Here is a 15,634-nt window from a genome sequence, read left to right as displayed (position 1 = left end):
CTGATCATTTATGTATACATTTGTCTATATCTATCTCGATTCGTTTTGCCTGTTACAAACAACCGTTATGTGAACAAAGTTATAATACCCTTGTGCACAAGTGCGCTCGGGTGTAAAAACAAAGATGAAGACCAAAGTAAAGTTACCGATTTCAAAACCAATAACACCGGTGGAAAGGTAATTTTCTGTAGATGAGGAGAGTTTTTATAGTTTCTAAATTGGTTGAAAATCGTCGTTTAAAAATTCCCATATTTGTGTATGGTTGTTTTTGCAACCTGTTTAATTTAAGCTGTTTCGCATTTTGTTTTACTTTGGATTTGAAATTAATCTTTGAAATAAAGATAAATATGAAGATGAAGAAACAAGTGATAACGATGAAGACAAAAAAGGGCAAAAGTGAAGATAAAGACGAAAATTGAGATAAAGGCTAAAATGGAGATGATGAGAAATACATAAGAATTAGGTTAACAGAGTTGAAATTTTCCGATAGGAATCGAAATAAAATCAGCCATAAAGGTTACTGAAATTTATCGAATCATCGAAGTTTATAATTATCGAAATTTATCCATGCTTATTAAGTTATCGCAACGTATCGAATTATTCAAACTGATCAATGTTTACTGAGTTGTCGAAATTTATAGTCACAGAAACTTAGTTGCCCAAATTTACGGATAGTTATCGAGCTATAAAAACGTGTGGGATTAACGAAATTGGTCAAGTTAAAGAAATGTATAAAGTTATCGATATTTATTGAATTATCATTATTTATAGACTTAACGAAATATATGGAGGTGTCGTAATGAATGCAGTTCTTTCAACTTACAGAGTTATCGATCTTATTGATCTACTGAAATTGGTTGGTTCAACGAAGCGAAGTTTATGGAACTTTCAAAATATATCGATTTATCGAAATTTCAAGGTTATATAAGCTTATCGATTTAACACTGCTTATCGAATTTAATCATCTTAACAGAGTGTAACGAGTTATCAAAATGTTTAGATAGTTTTCGAAAAATGTGGAGGTGTCAAAAGTAAAAATTTATAAAGGTATCCAAAGTTTTTAAATTTTTGAGTTATCGAAATTTATCGAGCCATCGAATTTCACAGTTATCTAAATTGGTTGAGTTAACGAATTTTGTTGAGTTATCGAATTTTAGTGTTCTTGACATTCATCGAACTATCGATATGTATCAAATCATTGAAATTTATCGATAAACTTGAATGTATCGGGTCAATTCCAAGTCCTGCCGAAGTCCTCCAAAGACCTTCTCAGATAAAAAAAAAAGTTTAGTTACGTTTTAGCAGAAGATTTTCCGGTTAGTTAATTTGTACCGTATAAGTTTTGCTACGTGTTAAGTTAGAAAACCTCTCCAAGGCTTCTAAAACTAGAAAAACTGTCGAATTTCGGCAGTAACTGGCACTCTAGTATATTTTAAAAGACAACATTATAAATTACATTTGAAATAAGTTAACATATTTACTGAGCATATTTAAAAAAATATTTATTTATGATCCTTTTCAAGGAAAACATTCAATTAATTTTTTTCAATAACTACAATTCATAAATGAAACAAAATTTGTCAAACAGTTACAAAATGTTAACTTTATAACTTATTACTAGTTTTTAGTACATTCTGATCACAAATGTAGCTAAAATCTCGACGAAATTTTCCACAGAGCTTAAGGACATAATTTAACAGAGAGCCACCAATTTCGGTTTTATTCTGCTTATACTTGTATTGTGTTGTGTTGTGTTGCCTTGTGTTGTGTTGTGTTGCCTTGTGTTGTGTTGTATTGTGTTGTGTTGTGTTGGGTTGTGTTGTGTTGTGTAGTGATGCCTTGTGTTGTTTTATATTGTGTTGTGCTGTATTGTGTTGTGTTGTGTTGTATTGTATTGTATTGTGTTGTGTTGTGTTGTGTTGTATTGTGTTGTGTCGTGTTGTGTTGTGTTGTGTTGTGTTGTGTTGTGTTGTGTTGTGTTGTGTTGTGTTGTGTTGTGTTGTGTTGTGTTGTGTTGTGTTGTGTTGTGTTGTGTTGTGTTGTGTTGTGTTGTGTTGTGTTGTGTTGTGTTGTGTTGTGTTGTGTTGTGTTGTGTTGTGTTGTGTTGTGTTGTGTTGTGTTGTGTTGTGTTGTGTTGTGTTGTGTTGTGTTGTGTTGTGTTGTGTTGTGTTGTGTTGTGTTGTGTTGTGTTGTGTTGTGTTGTGTTGTGTTGTGTTGTGTTGTGTTGTGTTGTGTTGTGTTGTGTTGTGTTGTGGTGTGTTGTATTGTACTGTGTTGTTTTGTGTTGTTTTATATTGTGTTGTGCTGTATTGTGTTGTGTTGTTTTGTGTTAATGTGTTTTCTAGTGTAATGTTGTGTTGTGTAGTGCTTTGTTGTGCTGTGTTGTAATGTTTTGTAATATATTGTGTTGTGTGTTGTGTTGTTTTGTGTTAATATGTTTTGTAATGTAATGTTGCGTTGTGTAGTGTTGCCTTGTGTTGTGTTGTGTTGTGTTGTTTTATATTGTGTTGTGCTGTATTGTGTTGTTTTGTGTTGTGTTGTTTTGTGTTGCGTTGTATTGTGTTGTATTGTACTGTGTTGTTTTGTGTTGTTTTGTATTGTGTTGTGTTGTTTTGTGTTAATGTGTTGTTTTGTGTTAATGTGTTGTCTAGTGTAATGTTGTGTTGTGTTGAGTTCCTTTTTGTGCTGTGTTGTGTTGTTTTGTAATGTACTGTGTGGTGATTTGTTGTATTGTGATGTGTTGTATTGTGTTTTGTTGTGTTATGTTATGTTATATTCTGTTATCTTGTTCAGCCCACCTCAACTCCCCTTAATATAAAAGGTTGAATTTCAACCGCAGGGCGAACACTAGTTACAATATTTGACTATTTATGTAATTATTTTTTAATTTTAATATTCTTTTTGTAGAAATATAGTTATTCTTTAATAAAAAACGGCATAATTCCAAGTATCTTTCTTCGTGCAATATTTAAACATATCAACAAATTTTCGATATTTTTAATTATATTTCTTAGAAATATTTTAAAAATGCAGTTCCTATTCAATTTTAATGAAACACAAAGATTTTAGATAGGGCCTTTCTATATTAAGGTAACGATATGTACTCGTGTTGATAAAATGACTGACATTGTCAACAAAAAGATTTCCCAAAAAACAACGGAAAGTTGCAACTATTTTAAATTTGCAATTTAATACACTAAAATGGGCTACAAAGTAGAGCACTCAAAATGTTTCTAAAAAATCTTATTAAAAAGCTAAGAAGCGAAGAATGAAACTTTGACTTATTTTGTTAAAGAATAAACTGCACTCTTACAAACAAATAATTAAATAAATAGTCAAATCTTGTCAATATGCGAGTGCCGTATAGTTATGATAAGCACTAAAATAAAAAAAATCAAACATTAAAAAATTAAATATTTTGACCTTTTGGGTTATGTTATGAATTCGATGTGTTTATTCATGTTATTTTAAAGTCAAATATATGAGAACGTCTATCGGAATCTGTAAATTTGTACACACTTATGTATGTATGTAAACGTGCCAAATTTCAAGCGATTAGACCAAAATTAAAATTTTTTTAGAATACATCGGACCCAGGTTTACCTACCGGAAAAAAACGTATCCTGTATGTTAATCCAGACAATGAGCTATCTTATGTGCCAAATTTCAAGGAAATCGGACCATAAATACGATTTTCTCGAATAGATCGGACTCTGGTCCAGCTACCGCAAAAAGTACCCTATGTTTTAATCCAGGCAATAAGCTATCTACGTGCCAAATTTCAAGCAAATCGGAACATTATAGACTATTTTTCCAATAGATTAAAACTTGATCCACCTAACGGAAAAAGTATCCTCTATGTTAATCCATAATAAGTTATCTCTTATAAGTTGTTTGCTTTTGTACCGCTCCCCACTTGCTTCTTTCAGTCCCGTTGGATATTTATGTATGTTGCATATACATATATGCTTAGAGTGAAGGTTAAAATGTAAGTTAGCTCAAAATTATATCCATTACATACATACCTTCTTTCACCTCAGGATTGTTAAAATGTACTTCCAGCCTAATAAACGGGTTATAGTCCTCCCCGCCGATTGGCAAACCCGCCTCTGGTGGATAAGTGAATGTGCTAGCGCCCATAGCCCACAATGAAATCACTTTCGAACATACTTTAGCTTCCATCGGCAACTGTTCACAATCGCCATTATATAATGGTATCTCAGCTTGTGGATCTGTTTCACAATGAAAAACTTCGAGATGGTGTACCAGATCGCGAGAGGTAATAATTGGTTCGAATTGCACTATGTGTTGCTTTGTCGCGAATGATTCATCCAGTTTTTGTACGTGACACCAATATGTTGTTTCCTTTGCTGGTACGGTCACGTTTTCGAGTATAACTTGAATGGTTTTCAAATTTCTGCATAAAACAACGGTTAGCTATTAAATGCTTTAAACTTACCTATTTATTCTACCCTGTACTCACGTTTCTGGAATGAGAATTTTATCGGCGCGAAGTAACTGCATCATCTTGATACCAGATTCGTGAGATGACACATTGGGAAATGGAAACTGGTAATCTTTCAATGCCAAACGACTTTCGCCTCGCGCCCAAGCAATGTACATAGTACCCTCCTGTAATTACAGGATTATGGTCATTTGAATACACTTATGTATAACCTGTTAAGAGCTAATTTAAAGCAAGTATCGATACAAAGATTAAAGCATTATCGATAAATACTTTTATATAATATTCGCATTAAAAATATTTGCACATGTGGACACAAAATCCAGGGCTTCGGAGCAAAGAATTTTTTTCATCGCTCCGCTCCGATATTTTATTTAGCTCCGAGCTCCGCTCTTAGCTCCGCCCCCGCTTCTAATACAATTTTTATTTTATTTATTTAAGTACTTACTACCCTACTAACCCTAACCGTCGAAAAAGATTGAATCGATTTTTTTTTTTAATTTTTTTCTAGAAGCACTTCTGTATCCAAAGATATAAAACGTTTTTCTTCGCGTTTAGGGCTCGATATACAAAGGTACTTTAATGGGTTGACATACATAGATATATATGAACCCAATATATTTTGTCTTGTATATAAAAATAGTGAACCCGCATGGCGTCAAAACGCCAACATTTAATTAAATTTTTTAAACAGGTGAAACCCTATTCAAAAACCTCTAAAAATATTCCTAATGATTAATCTGAACCATTTCTCAGTGATGACAGGTCTCGCATGGTGTCGGTTTTCATTTCATCACATTTCAAATCTCAAAAAGTAAAACCTGTGCACATCTATGTAGAATTCTAGTTCTTTAATTTGACTTCTCATTTTGGAAATTCGAAATAACGGTGCAGATGTGATGACCTTCACAAAAAATAGATGGCTACTCTAATTAAAAATATTATCAGCCTATAGTTTTATTAAAACTCTTCCGTTTGACACTAATATTTCGATATTTCATTTATGTATCTTTCGTATAAGTAAAACAAATTCCCTTTAAAAGTATTTCAAACTAAAATTTTTCGCCTGGCATTGTTATACATACATTGCAATTAACTGATGAATTAAGTTGAGTTTAATTTTTTAAGCACATGGCAACTCTTCTAACTACAGTTTAGAAATAAATTATTTTCAAACCCATTTCGATTGATACCCATCCTTTGACAATCCATTTAACTTATTAAATAATTTGAGCTTAATTTTTTCAAGAAAAAAAAACCAAATGTTCAGCTTAGAGATTTCTTAACACTCGTTCTTTTGATAACCATATTTTAAAATTTCATGTAACTTACGTATAATTAAACGAAATACCACTTTCACCTGGCGGCAACCCTCTAAAAATTATTTTCGAACTAAAATTTCCTTAAATACTTTTCGTCTGACATTGTTATGAATATTTCATGTAACTGATGAATTAAGTGAAAATTTATTTTTTAAACACGTGGCAATCCTCCTAAATTTAGTTCTTAAATAAAGGATTTTAATCCCATTTCCATTTATAACCAACCATTGATAATCAACTAAGTATTTCTTGAAGCTCTTTCATTTGACATCCATCGTTAATATTTCATATAAAAAATAGTCCAATTAGACTTCACAAATAGGTGGCAACCCTACTCAAAATATTTTCAAACTACTACCTTCTTAAACCTCTTTTGTATGACACCCATATATCGATACCTTATTCACTTACCAAATTCCTTGAATTAAAATTGAATTACGTTTTGTTTAATATGTGGCAGCCCTCCTATACGTAGTTAAGTTATAAAGCCTTTTCAAAACCATTTCGATTGATGCCCATATTTATTAACTGATTTAACTTTTTAATTAGATTGAGCTTAATTTCTTAACAGATGGAAACTTTTTTCGAAAAAGTAACACCTTCTTGAACATCCACACCCTAAGTCCTTTGCGGTGCAGATCTGAGTGCATTGATTAGAACATAACTTGAGTTTAATTATTTAACAGGTGGCAACTCTTTTCGAATAAATAAAACCAGTTTCCACATCTACAGGCCAAGCACTTTAATTTGACACCCCATTTTTGAAAATCGAACGAACGGGGCAGATCTTTTATGCTGCACAAAAAATGCCTTCGCGTATTATCTATCTATATATAAATACGCCGCAAGAAAATTTTGCAATCCCTTTTTTGAAGGCACCGTTCGCTCGATTTCAATGAAAGATACACCCATATAAAGGACATAACTTCCTCTAATCCAGAAATGTTAATCCCGACACATAGGGGGCGTGGCATCTGACATATAGACTAAAATGTGAAAATCACTATATCTCTAAAACCAATTATGCTGGGGAACTGAAACTTAGCAAAGATGCCTAGATTGTAAATACCCTACCTACGGTGAAAAATGGTAGGTACTGGGAAAGTGGGCGTGGCACTTCCCATACAAATTGAAATTCTCATATCGCCTATCTCTGGAACAGCTTAAGCTAACGCCTTGAAATTTGACAGTGCAACATATGTTGTCAATACCGTACTTTCGGCGAAATATGGTAGATTTTGGAAAAGGGGCGTGGCACCGCCCGTACAAACTGAAATTCTTATATCGCTTATCTCTGGAACTGTTTATGCTGATATTCTGAAATTTTACACAGCAACATATGTTTTCAATACCGTACTTACGGTAAAATGCGGTAGATTTTGGAAAAAGGGGCGTAGCACCGCCTATACAAACTGAAATACTCATATCGCTGATCTCTGGAACCACTTATGCTAACGTCCTCAAATTCGACACAGCTATTTATGATATCAATAACGTACTTATGGCGAAAAGTGTAAGATTTTGGAAAAGGGGGCGTGGCACCGCCCATGCAAACTGAAATTCTCATATCGCTTATCTCTGGAACTGCTTATGCTGACATCCTGAAATTTGACACAGCAACATACGTTGTAAATACCGTACTTACGTCGAAATATGGTAGATTTTGGAAAAGTGGGCGTGGCATCGCCCATACAAACTGAAATTCTCATATCGCTTATCTCTGGAACTGCTTATGCTGACATCCTGAAATTTGACACAGCAACATACGTTGTAAATACCGTACTTACGTCGAAATATGGTAGATTTTGGAAAAGTGGGCGTGGCATCGCCCATACAAACTGAAATTCTCATATCGCTTATCTCTGGAACCGCTTACGCTGACGTCCTGAAATTTGACTCAGCAACATATGTTGTCAATACCGTAGCTACGGCGAAATATGGTAGATTTTGGAAAAGAGGGCGTGGCACCGCCCATACGTATTTCCGGGCTTATTTACAGTCTGAATTGTTTGAGATATTAGTCAGTGATGAACATCTCATCTATACATACAAATACATATGCATATTTTTTATCAATGAAAATCGAGGTTCCTTTTTCGGTCTATTTGCAAAAGCTACTAAGGAGGAGACTTTGTAGAACTAGCATTAATCAATCCGGTATTAACGTTCATAATTCGATTTTAAGTTTTCCTGTAAATTCGCTGTAAATTATGCTGGTGGACGTCAAAATAGTAAACCGCATAAAGGATTTAGTAGTGGTGACAGGTAAAATTCAAAAATGTATGAAAAAAGATGTGGAATTTCGACAACTGGGCGATACTAGTATATATAGATAGATGACAGATATTAACCCAGCCGTTTACCGATTCCATTTTCGAATACTTTGACTACTAAATTTTTCCACTAAATTGTGCGGCAGAAACGTATGTACGGACAAGAACCGAAAATTGTTTTGAAACGGATACATTTTTGGCTATTTTTCTGAAATTTGTCTTATTGAATTTTTCGTTCAATACGCTTTCCTTCTGCACTTCATATATGGGTTTTCATCGCTCGAAAAAATAAGGCAGCAGATGAGGGCATACGAACCCTGCACGCTCTGAAAGCTAACAAATATTAGCACGCTCTTCTGCAGCCACTGCCGACTACGTATACATATATGCTTTCAAATGTTCAGCTTGAACAAATAAAATACAATTATTGCTTTCAAATAAAATCATAATTTTCGAACGTTTTCCAAATACGACAATGAATGAAAATTTAAGTCCTTTCCGTTCGTTTTCGGATACGTAAAATTCTAGGAGACAGCACTGCTGTTTGGGAAGTCATTGTTTTTTCATCACCGTTCAAATGGAGGTGGGAATTATCCCTGACTGCTGGGCATTGTGTAATGAACAGTATTTTCAAGTAAAAATATAATGAAGATTTATTTAACACGGTTGTTTTCAGTGGAAAAAATAAAAAAAGTTTAGTAAATTTTATTTTAGCTCTTTGTTCCAGCTCCGCTCCAGCCAAAATCCTTTGCTCCTCAGCTCCGTTGCGCTCCGAAGCCCTGATAAAATCTATATATCGCACACGATGTTCAAAGGTGACACAACTAAAAATTACACGTTCGTTAGAAAATGAGAAAAACTATTTTTAAGCACATGCTAATCATATGGGCAAGGATACTATACCTTATGTTTTTTAAACAAATTATAAAAAAAATTTGCTCCAGCTTTTACGGAAAGGTAAATAAAAGCTCTGTATACATTTTTTGTGCATACTTTCAAAAAAGCCAAATTTATAGTTGTGCCACTTTTGAAGATCGTGTGCGATATGTATGTACATTAGGGTGGTCCTTACAATCAAATTAACGACTTTTTCAAGTCTCACCCCATCAATCGGAAATACCAAGGTCACAGATATCACATATACATTTTGGTCCCGACTGGAGTTGGCTAAGGCGTGTCGCATAGGGGTCGAATGCCGGACTCAAAAAATTAAAAATACTTTAATTTTTTCATTTAATCGATACTACTAAAGTCAAGGATATCACTTATAAATTTTGGTCCCGATTGGGGTCGGTTAAGTCGTCTTCATAACTGAACTTTGACTCCTGTTGCTACACGCCTTAACAGATTTCAATCGGGACCAAAATTTATATATGATATGTTTGACTATAGTAGTATCGATTTAGGGTATTAGACGAAAAAAGTTCAATTTAAATTGTTTGAGTCTCTATAGAGGAATCTGAACTTTGCCCCCTGTGCGATACGCCCTAACCGTCTCCAATGGGGACCAAAATTTATATGTGATATCTTCGACTATAGTAGCATCGACGTGGCTGAGGCTTAGGAAATTTGATGCAAACATTTTCTTCCTACATTTAAGAACCACCCTAATGTACATCAGTAAATGGTATAAACTGCAATTACAAACTGTACTCTACAATGGGCGGTATGTAGCCTGGGTGCGGTTTTTTTTTGCACACGTTGTTTGGTGTACTAAGTTCAGACAAACAAAAATAATAAAATAATTGTCTTTATTCTACATATTCTTCCTTACGTGCATTCTCAAATCCAGCGGATCGCATGTGTCAAATTTCCGCTTAAATGCCAACGTGTATTCATCCATCTTGAACAGTACACAATCTTGCTGATAGTCTCTTCGTATAAATTTTCCATCCGGACTTGTGTAAGTGTCAGTGACAGTGTTAAAAAATCCATTTTGATTTTCAAAGAAACAGATGTCAGCATCGCCCAATTCGCCACGCTTCGAGAAGCCCAAATAGAACCAACGATGATTTTCATTAAACGCATTTTGCAAATGAAACAGAACCTCTTGCTTATACCAGTCCACCATCCAACTGAGTTTTATTTCGGTGTTGTCCAGATAGACTTCATGGAGTTTGGTATCCGATAATCCTGTAAATTAGTGAAGTGACTTATTTTATTAATGAAACTAGTATAATCATATAAATAAAGCTTTACAGGGCAAAGTGTCTTGCAAATCCGTGACTTTCTGAATTTTCCGTAATGCTAATTGCAATTATTTTCTGTCGGTAGAATCATTGGGAGCAGACGACTGCGTGAATTTTTCCGAAAAAAAAATAATTTTCGAGTGTTCTTCGAATATTAGTTTTGCGGATGAACATTACTTATACCAAGTATAACCTTTATAAATACTATGGGGGCTCTATTCCATAAAACTTAATGGCAAAGAAGTGGTTTACTGATTTGCGTTGTAGCCGCACAAAAAACAAAGACGACAAACAACCTGGAGGCCCAATAGAATCCCAATTGAGCTCAAAAACATCAGGACCTTTTTTATACCAAAATGGTCACTAAAGTAAACCGAGGGTAAAAAATTCTTGAAGTTTTGAGTTTATCATACCCAAATTTGCCTAAAAACTAACAAAACACCTCCAAGATATTTTTTTCTAAAAAGCCATTACAATTGGCTGAAAAAGTTCCATAGGTAGTTTTTCACTAGGGTTTTTCATTTAGGTGTGAGAATTTCTTACTATAACTACTGCCGATCACTTTCTTAACCCTAGAACACACACCCGGGTACAAATGTATCCACTTTCAACTTTGAAGTGTTGTAACTTTTGAACCGCTATACCTCTATACCGCTAACTAGGATCTAGGAAGATTATTTAGTTTTGAGTTCAAATTCAAAATTTGAACCAGATCGGACCATTGGTTCAGGAGCTACAGCCTTCCAAACACATTATATACGTAAACACACACCCGGGATACGTTTGTACCCCAATAGTAAAAATCCTCATAATAATAAAAAAAAAAATATTTTTTATATTATTTTTTTATTTGAAAAATTAAAAATATTCATTTCACACATTATATTATTGACTTTTATTATAAAAATTATAAAAATGCATCTTATATCTAAGGAAAATCATGGCAAATAGAGCAATTTGTTGATGTGACCGAATGTTCAAGACACATTGGCTTCTTACATTTGTCGCACAGCTTTCTGGTTTTTCTACGGCGTTTTTCCTCTTGTGCGTAACATAAATAGCAAGATCCGGACACAGGTTTTGGCGTGCGCGCTGCGGCAGATGTTGATGCTGCTGTTGACACCATTGATTCCACCGGTCGGTTGAAATATGCTTCAATAGCAATTTTAGTCGAAAAATTTCGCGTCACTTGACGATTTATGGCTCTGGCTTCAATAATGGGCATACACAATGCTTCAGCCAAGCTGCGCAGGATCTGCTTACGCTTGTTGTTTGTTCTCCAAGGCAACATAGGGTTATTCAAATCGTAGACAATGTAGGCTGCAAGAGCTGTAATGTCCAACATGTTGAAGAACATCGCTAGTGGCCATCGTTTTGTTTGTCTTTGTGTTGGATATTCCGCAAACATTTGGTCCATTCGATCAACACCACCTTTGGTACGATTATAATATTCAATTATTTCAGGTTTCCCACTGTCAGCTATTTCAGCATCATTATGCATGGTCGAAAGCAAAATTACTGCTTTATTTTTTTTGGGAACATAAGAGCACATTGTCACATTATTTTTGAAGCCAAATGTCGTTGAACCAATTGTCCTGTTTTTGTTCTGCTTCATTTCTTGAGGAATATATGATTTGTTTTTGCGCAAAGTTCCAACGATCGTGAGTTTCCAGGTGAGAAGCAGTTCTGCAACTGGCAAGGTCGTAAACAAATTGTCCATTGTAATGTTTCGGCCACTTCCTTGGTATTTGGCAGACAAATCCTTCACCACTCGTTCGCCTTGGTTCGTTTCCCTACCAGTTTCTGCTTGGCCAGTATATATTTGTCCATGCAGTGGATATGCATTTGTGGCATCGCAAATCCACCAAACCTTGATACCATATTTAGCAGGTTTTGACGGTATGTACTGCGTAAACCGTGTGCGTCCACGGTAAGGAAATAATTGTTCATCAATCGTCAAGCATGAGCTGGGCTTGTAATGTGCAGCAAGATTATTGTTCATCATCGTCCACAACTCACTGATCGGTGCTGCTTTATCAGTTAGTAAGCGTGTTGCACGAGTGTTTTTATCGTCAAATCTTAGGAACCGCAATATCGAACAGAAACGGTTGACTCCCATTGTGGCGCGATATAAAGGATAGTTTTTGACGCTCCATAAATCTCGAACATGTTCTCCATTGCTATGGTTCGCACCAGTCATAATAAGTATGCCAAAAAATGCATACAGCTCTGTTATTGACACAGGCGTCCATGACTTAGGAGTTGTGTTTGGATGCGCATTGTTGTAAGCATTATAAGTTTCTTTTGCTAACTTATTTGTGTGGCGCATAATTATATCAGCCATTTCAACGTTCATGAAACATTTGAATGTTTGCTCTATTGACAACATTTCAGTGCATCTAGCTGGTCCAGAACGTTCTCTTATAATATTTTGTCTGAGTACCTGACGACTTACATTTGGTTCTTTCATCCACTCAGTACCATCACGTGCAACAAATTTTTCGGCACTAGCAGGTAATTCATTATTTTCTTCTACTTCTTCTTCTTCATCGTCTTCTTCATCATCCTCATAGTCCGCATAATCAGGTAATACTTCTGCGGCACTTTGCGAAACTTCAGCATCGTCATCAGCAATTTCAATGTCATTGATTTGAATTTCTTCTTCATCTTCTGAGTCAAAGTCATAGGGAGCGTCATCGTCACAAATTTCATCAAATAAAGATTGTATATATGATTCTCGCTGTTCCTCAGTTAGCCTGCATAATAAAAAAAATTAGTATATGTTTACATTGTTGCTTATTTTACATTTTTTACCTTCTATATGCTGCACTTGATAAATATTCGTTTCTTCTTGAAGTCATTTCGTATCCAGTTATTTATAGTTTCAGTTATATTTATTTTCACTTATATTTTCACTTCTTACACTTTTGAGCACCAAAACAATAATGAAAATATCAACAGGCAGCATTTATAACAACACCTCGTGTGAAAACAACCCTTGCAGCTGCATATAAAATACAAAAACCAGTTATACCAGTGTATTTGCTACCTACGTACCCATACCTTGCGCGACCTTTTTGCACATATCTTTTGAACCAGGTAGAATATTTCAATGAAATAAAAACCAAAATGTGTATTCGTTGTTACTCTACAAGTATATTATTATAAATTATATTATTTTGTTTTGCATTTATCAGGATAACAACAAAAACAAAAATCCACTGTTGCATGTCCTGACTTTATTTGCCCATATCCAGTAGAACCAGTATGAATATTCGAATGAAACAAAAGACAAAATACTTGTTATATATTAAAATATACATTTCAAAAAAAAAATCATAGAAATCGGTTGAATAAGCATTAAAAAAATCGCAAAATAAGGTCCCGGGTACAAACGTATCCCGGGTGTGTGTTTACGTGGTATTTTCTGGGTGTGTGTTCTAGGGTTAACCCTATAACTCCCCAGGGCTGCATTTTAGATCCCACCACCCATACAAATTTTTTGTTTGTCTAGAGATCTCCTATCACCTCCCAAAAGAAAAGCACTTATCACTGGGACATGCTGTATAGACTGAGTAAGTTCGAAACTAGTCCCCTTTTACAGTAGTTGAAAAAAGCTCTCCATATGTAGCCATATTGAAGCCTATGTTTTTCTAAGCACGCATGCCAAATTTCAAGTTGATAATTCTTAAATTATGGCTTTTCACTTTTATCATACTCAAACAATTTTCATAAAGCTTCCCGTGGAATATATCACTTAAGTTTAAAAAAGATGCCTTTGGGCAAAAAATGGGCAAGATTTTATTCGTTAAGTCTGTTCCAAGAGCGTAGACAGGTAGGATGACTTGGAAAGTGGTTTAAAAATTGGTTAAAAATAATAAAAACAATTAATTTTTATGCTACATAATTTGCCGTTTGACTTGTTTTGTGCATTAAAACTGTTTTTGATTTTGTCGTTTAATTTTGTTTTTGTTTAAACAGCCTTATTTTTAGAATAATTTTAGGGATTTGGAAAGCGGCTTAAAAATTAGTTAAAAAAGATAAAAAAAATATATTAATTTTTTAGCTGCATAATTTCGGTTAGCCTCGTTTAGTAAGTTTAGTAAGTAATTAAAAATACAATCCATTTTTTTGTTGCATAATTTTCTATGTGGCTCGTTTAAAAACTGTTTTGATTTTTTCATTATTATGTTTTATTCAAAGAGGCTAAGAATTGATGCAGTTATTATTTACTCAAGTAATTATTATTTGAGGCGAATATTATGCAGATGGCGAAAGGGGGATACAAGTTATATAGCAATTTTCTATGAATCTTGAACTCTTTGCTGAACTTGAGAAGGATGGTTCTTAATTTTTTAATATTAACCATGGTGATTATTGTTTGTTCAAATTTCAAAGTGGTATATAAAGCAACCGGTTTTGCTTTTCTATTTTATTATTATTCTTTTCTTCTAAAAATTATTGAACATTGAAAAAAATTCCAAAAAAAACAATTATTTTTTTATTTGAAAAAAAAAACAAATTTTTGAAAAGTAAACTAGTTCATCTTGGAACGGCAAAAAACGGAAAATTTGGATATACAGCTTAGTCTTTTATCTTTGAGTTAGAGGGGTGCTTCGCTAACTTTATATAAAGTTAGCAAAACACTTTATACCTAAAAAAATACAAGAACGACAAAATTATTTTTTCCACAGCTAATTAACGGCAAATTCATGGGTATATGCGACATTCTTTTCTTCATGTTGTTTCGCTAACCTTATACACATCTGCTACGCCCCTGAGACACGAAACATACTACAGGACGACGCCGTTGCTTGAGCTAATCTGCTCTTTTACCAGCGTGCCAGGCCACTTGCTCCATTTGGTGAATACCTATATTATATTACATGTTAGCGTCAAGTGAGAATTGGCACTTGTGTTACACGCATCCATGTAGACTTAAGTTGAGCTGAGAATCTTTCTCTCGAATAATAGAAGGGCCCTCTCATCGGGTGTCTACCAATTCCAAAGTACCACTTGTTGATGAAGATGATATTTTGACTTCCAATAAAAGTAAATCTTATTTTCGAGTTTATGTATAATTGTTAAGAATACGCTAGCTTGATGGCAGAAGATATTTCTTCCTGTCCTCGTTTAATTATGCGTATTTATTAAAAAAATTTCCTGAGGGTCGTTCCACATAGAAGAGGAAAACGACATGAATTTAAATATGACCTAATTATCTCTATTTCAGTAGTAACCTCTTTTTAAATTACTTCATTTCATTAATATGTTGAAAAATATTAAAAAATAGAAAGAGGTTGTAGTTTTTGTCTATGGAAACTTTTATTTCATGCATAATTACTTTACATCAGTCACAAGGAGATGTCCCACCAGTCACAATTT

At 34.2% G+C, this 15,634-nt stretch overlaps 1 protein-coding gene across 1 annotated transcript in view; it reads right to left on the bottom strand.

Annotated features, from left to right (window-relative positions):
- Tbh (Tyramine beta hydroxylase) overlaps positions 1-15,634 on the bottom strand; it is a 103,389-nt gene that overhangs the window by 46,108 nt on the left and 41,647 nt on the right. Inside the window, exons 2-4 of the mRNA XM_017613077.1 lie at positions 9,835-10,193; positions 4,484-4,632; positions 4,026-4,417 (exon numbers count right to left, since the gene is read on the bottom strand). Coding sequence (XP_017468566.1) covers positions 4,026-4,417; positions 4,484-4,632; positions 9,835-10,193 — 900 coding nt within the window. The remainder of the gene's footprint in view (positions 1-4,025; positions 4,418-4,483; positions 4,633-9,834; positions 10,194-15,634) is intronic.

Source organism: Rhagoletis zephyria, unplaced genomic scaffold, assembly GCF_001687245.7.
Source record: "Rhagoletis zephyria isolate East Lansing unplaced genomic scaffold, Rhagoletis_zephyria_1.1 Rzeph_scaffold_00607, whole genome shotgun sequence".
NCBI classification, from domain to species: domain Eukaryota; kingdom Metazoa; phylum Arthropoda; class Insecta; order Diptera; family Tephritidae; genus Rhagoletis; species Rhagoletis zephyria.
This window is presented reverse-complemented; position numbering and strand designations above follow the sequence as displayed.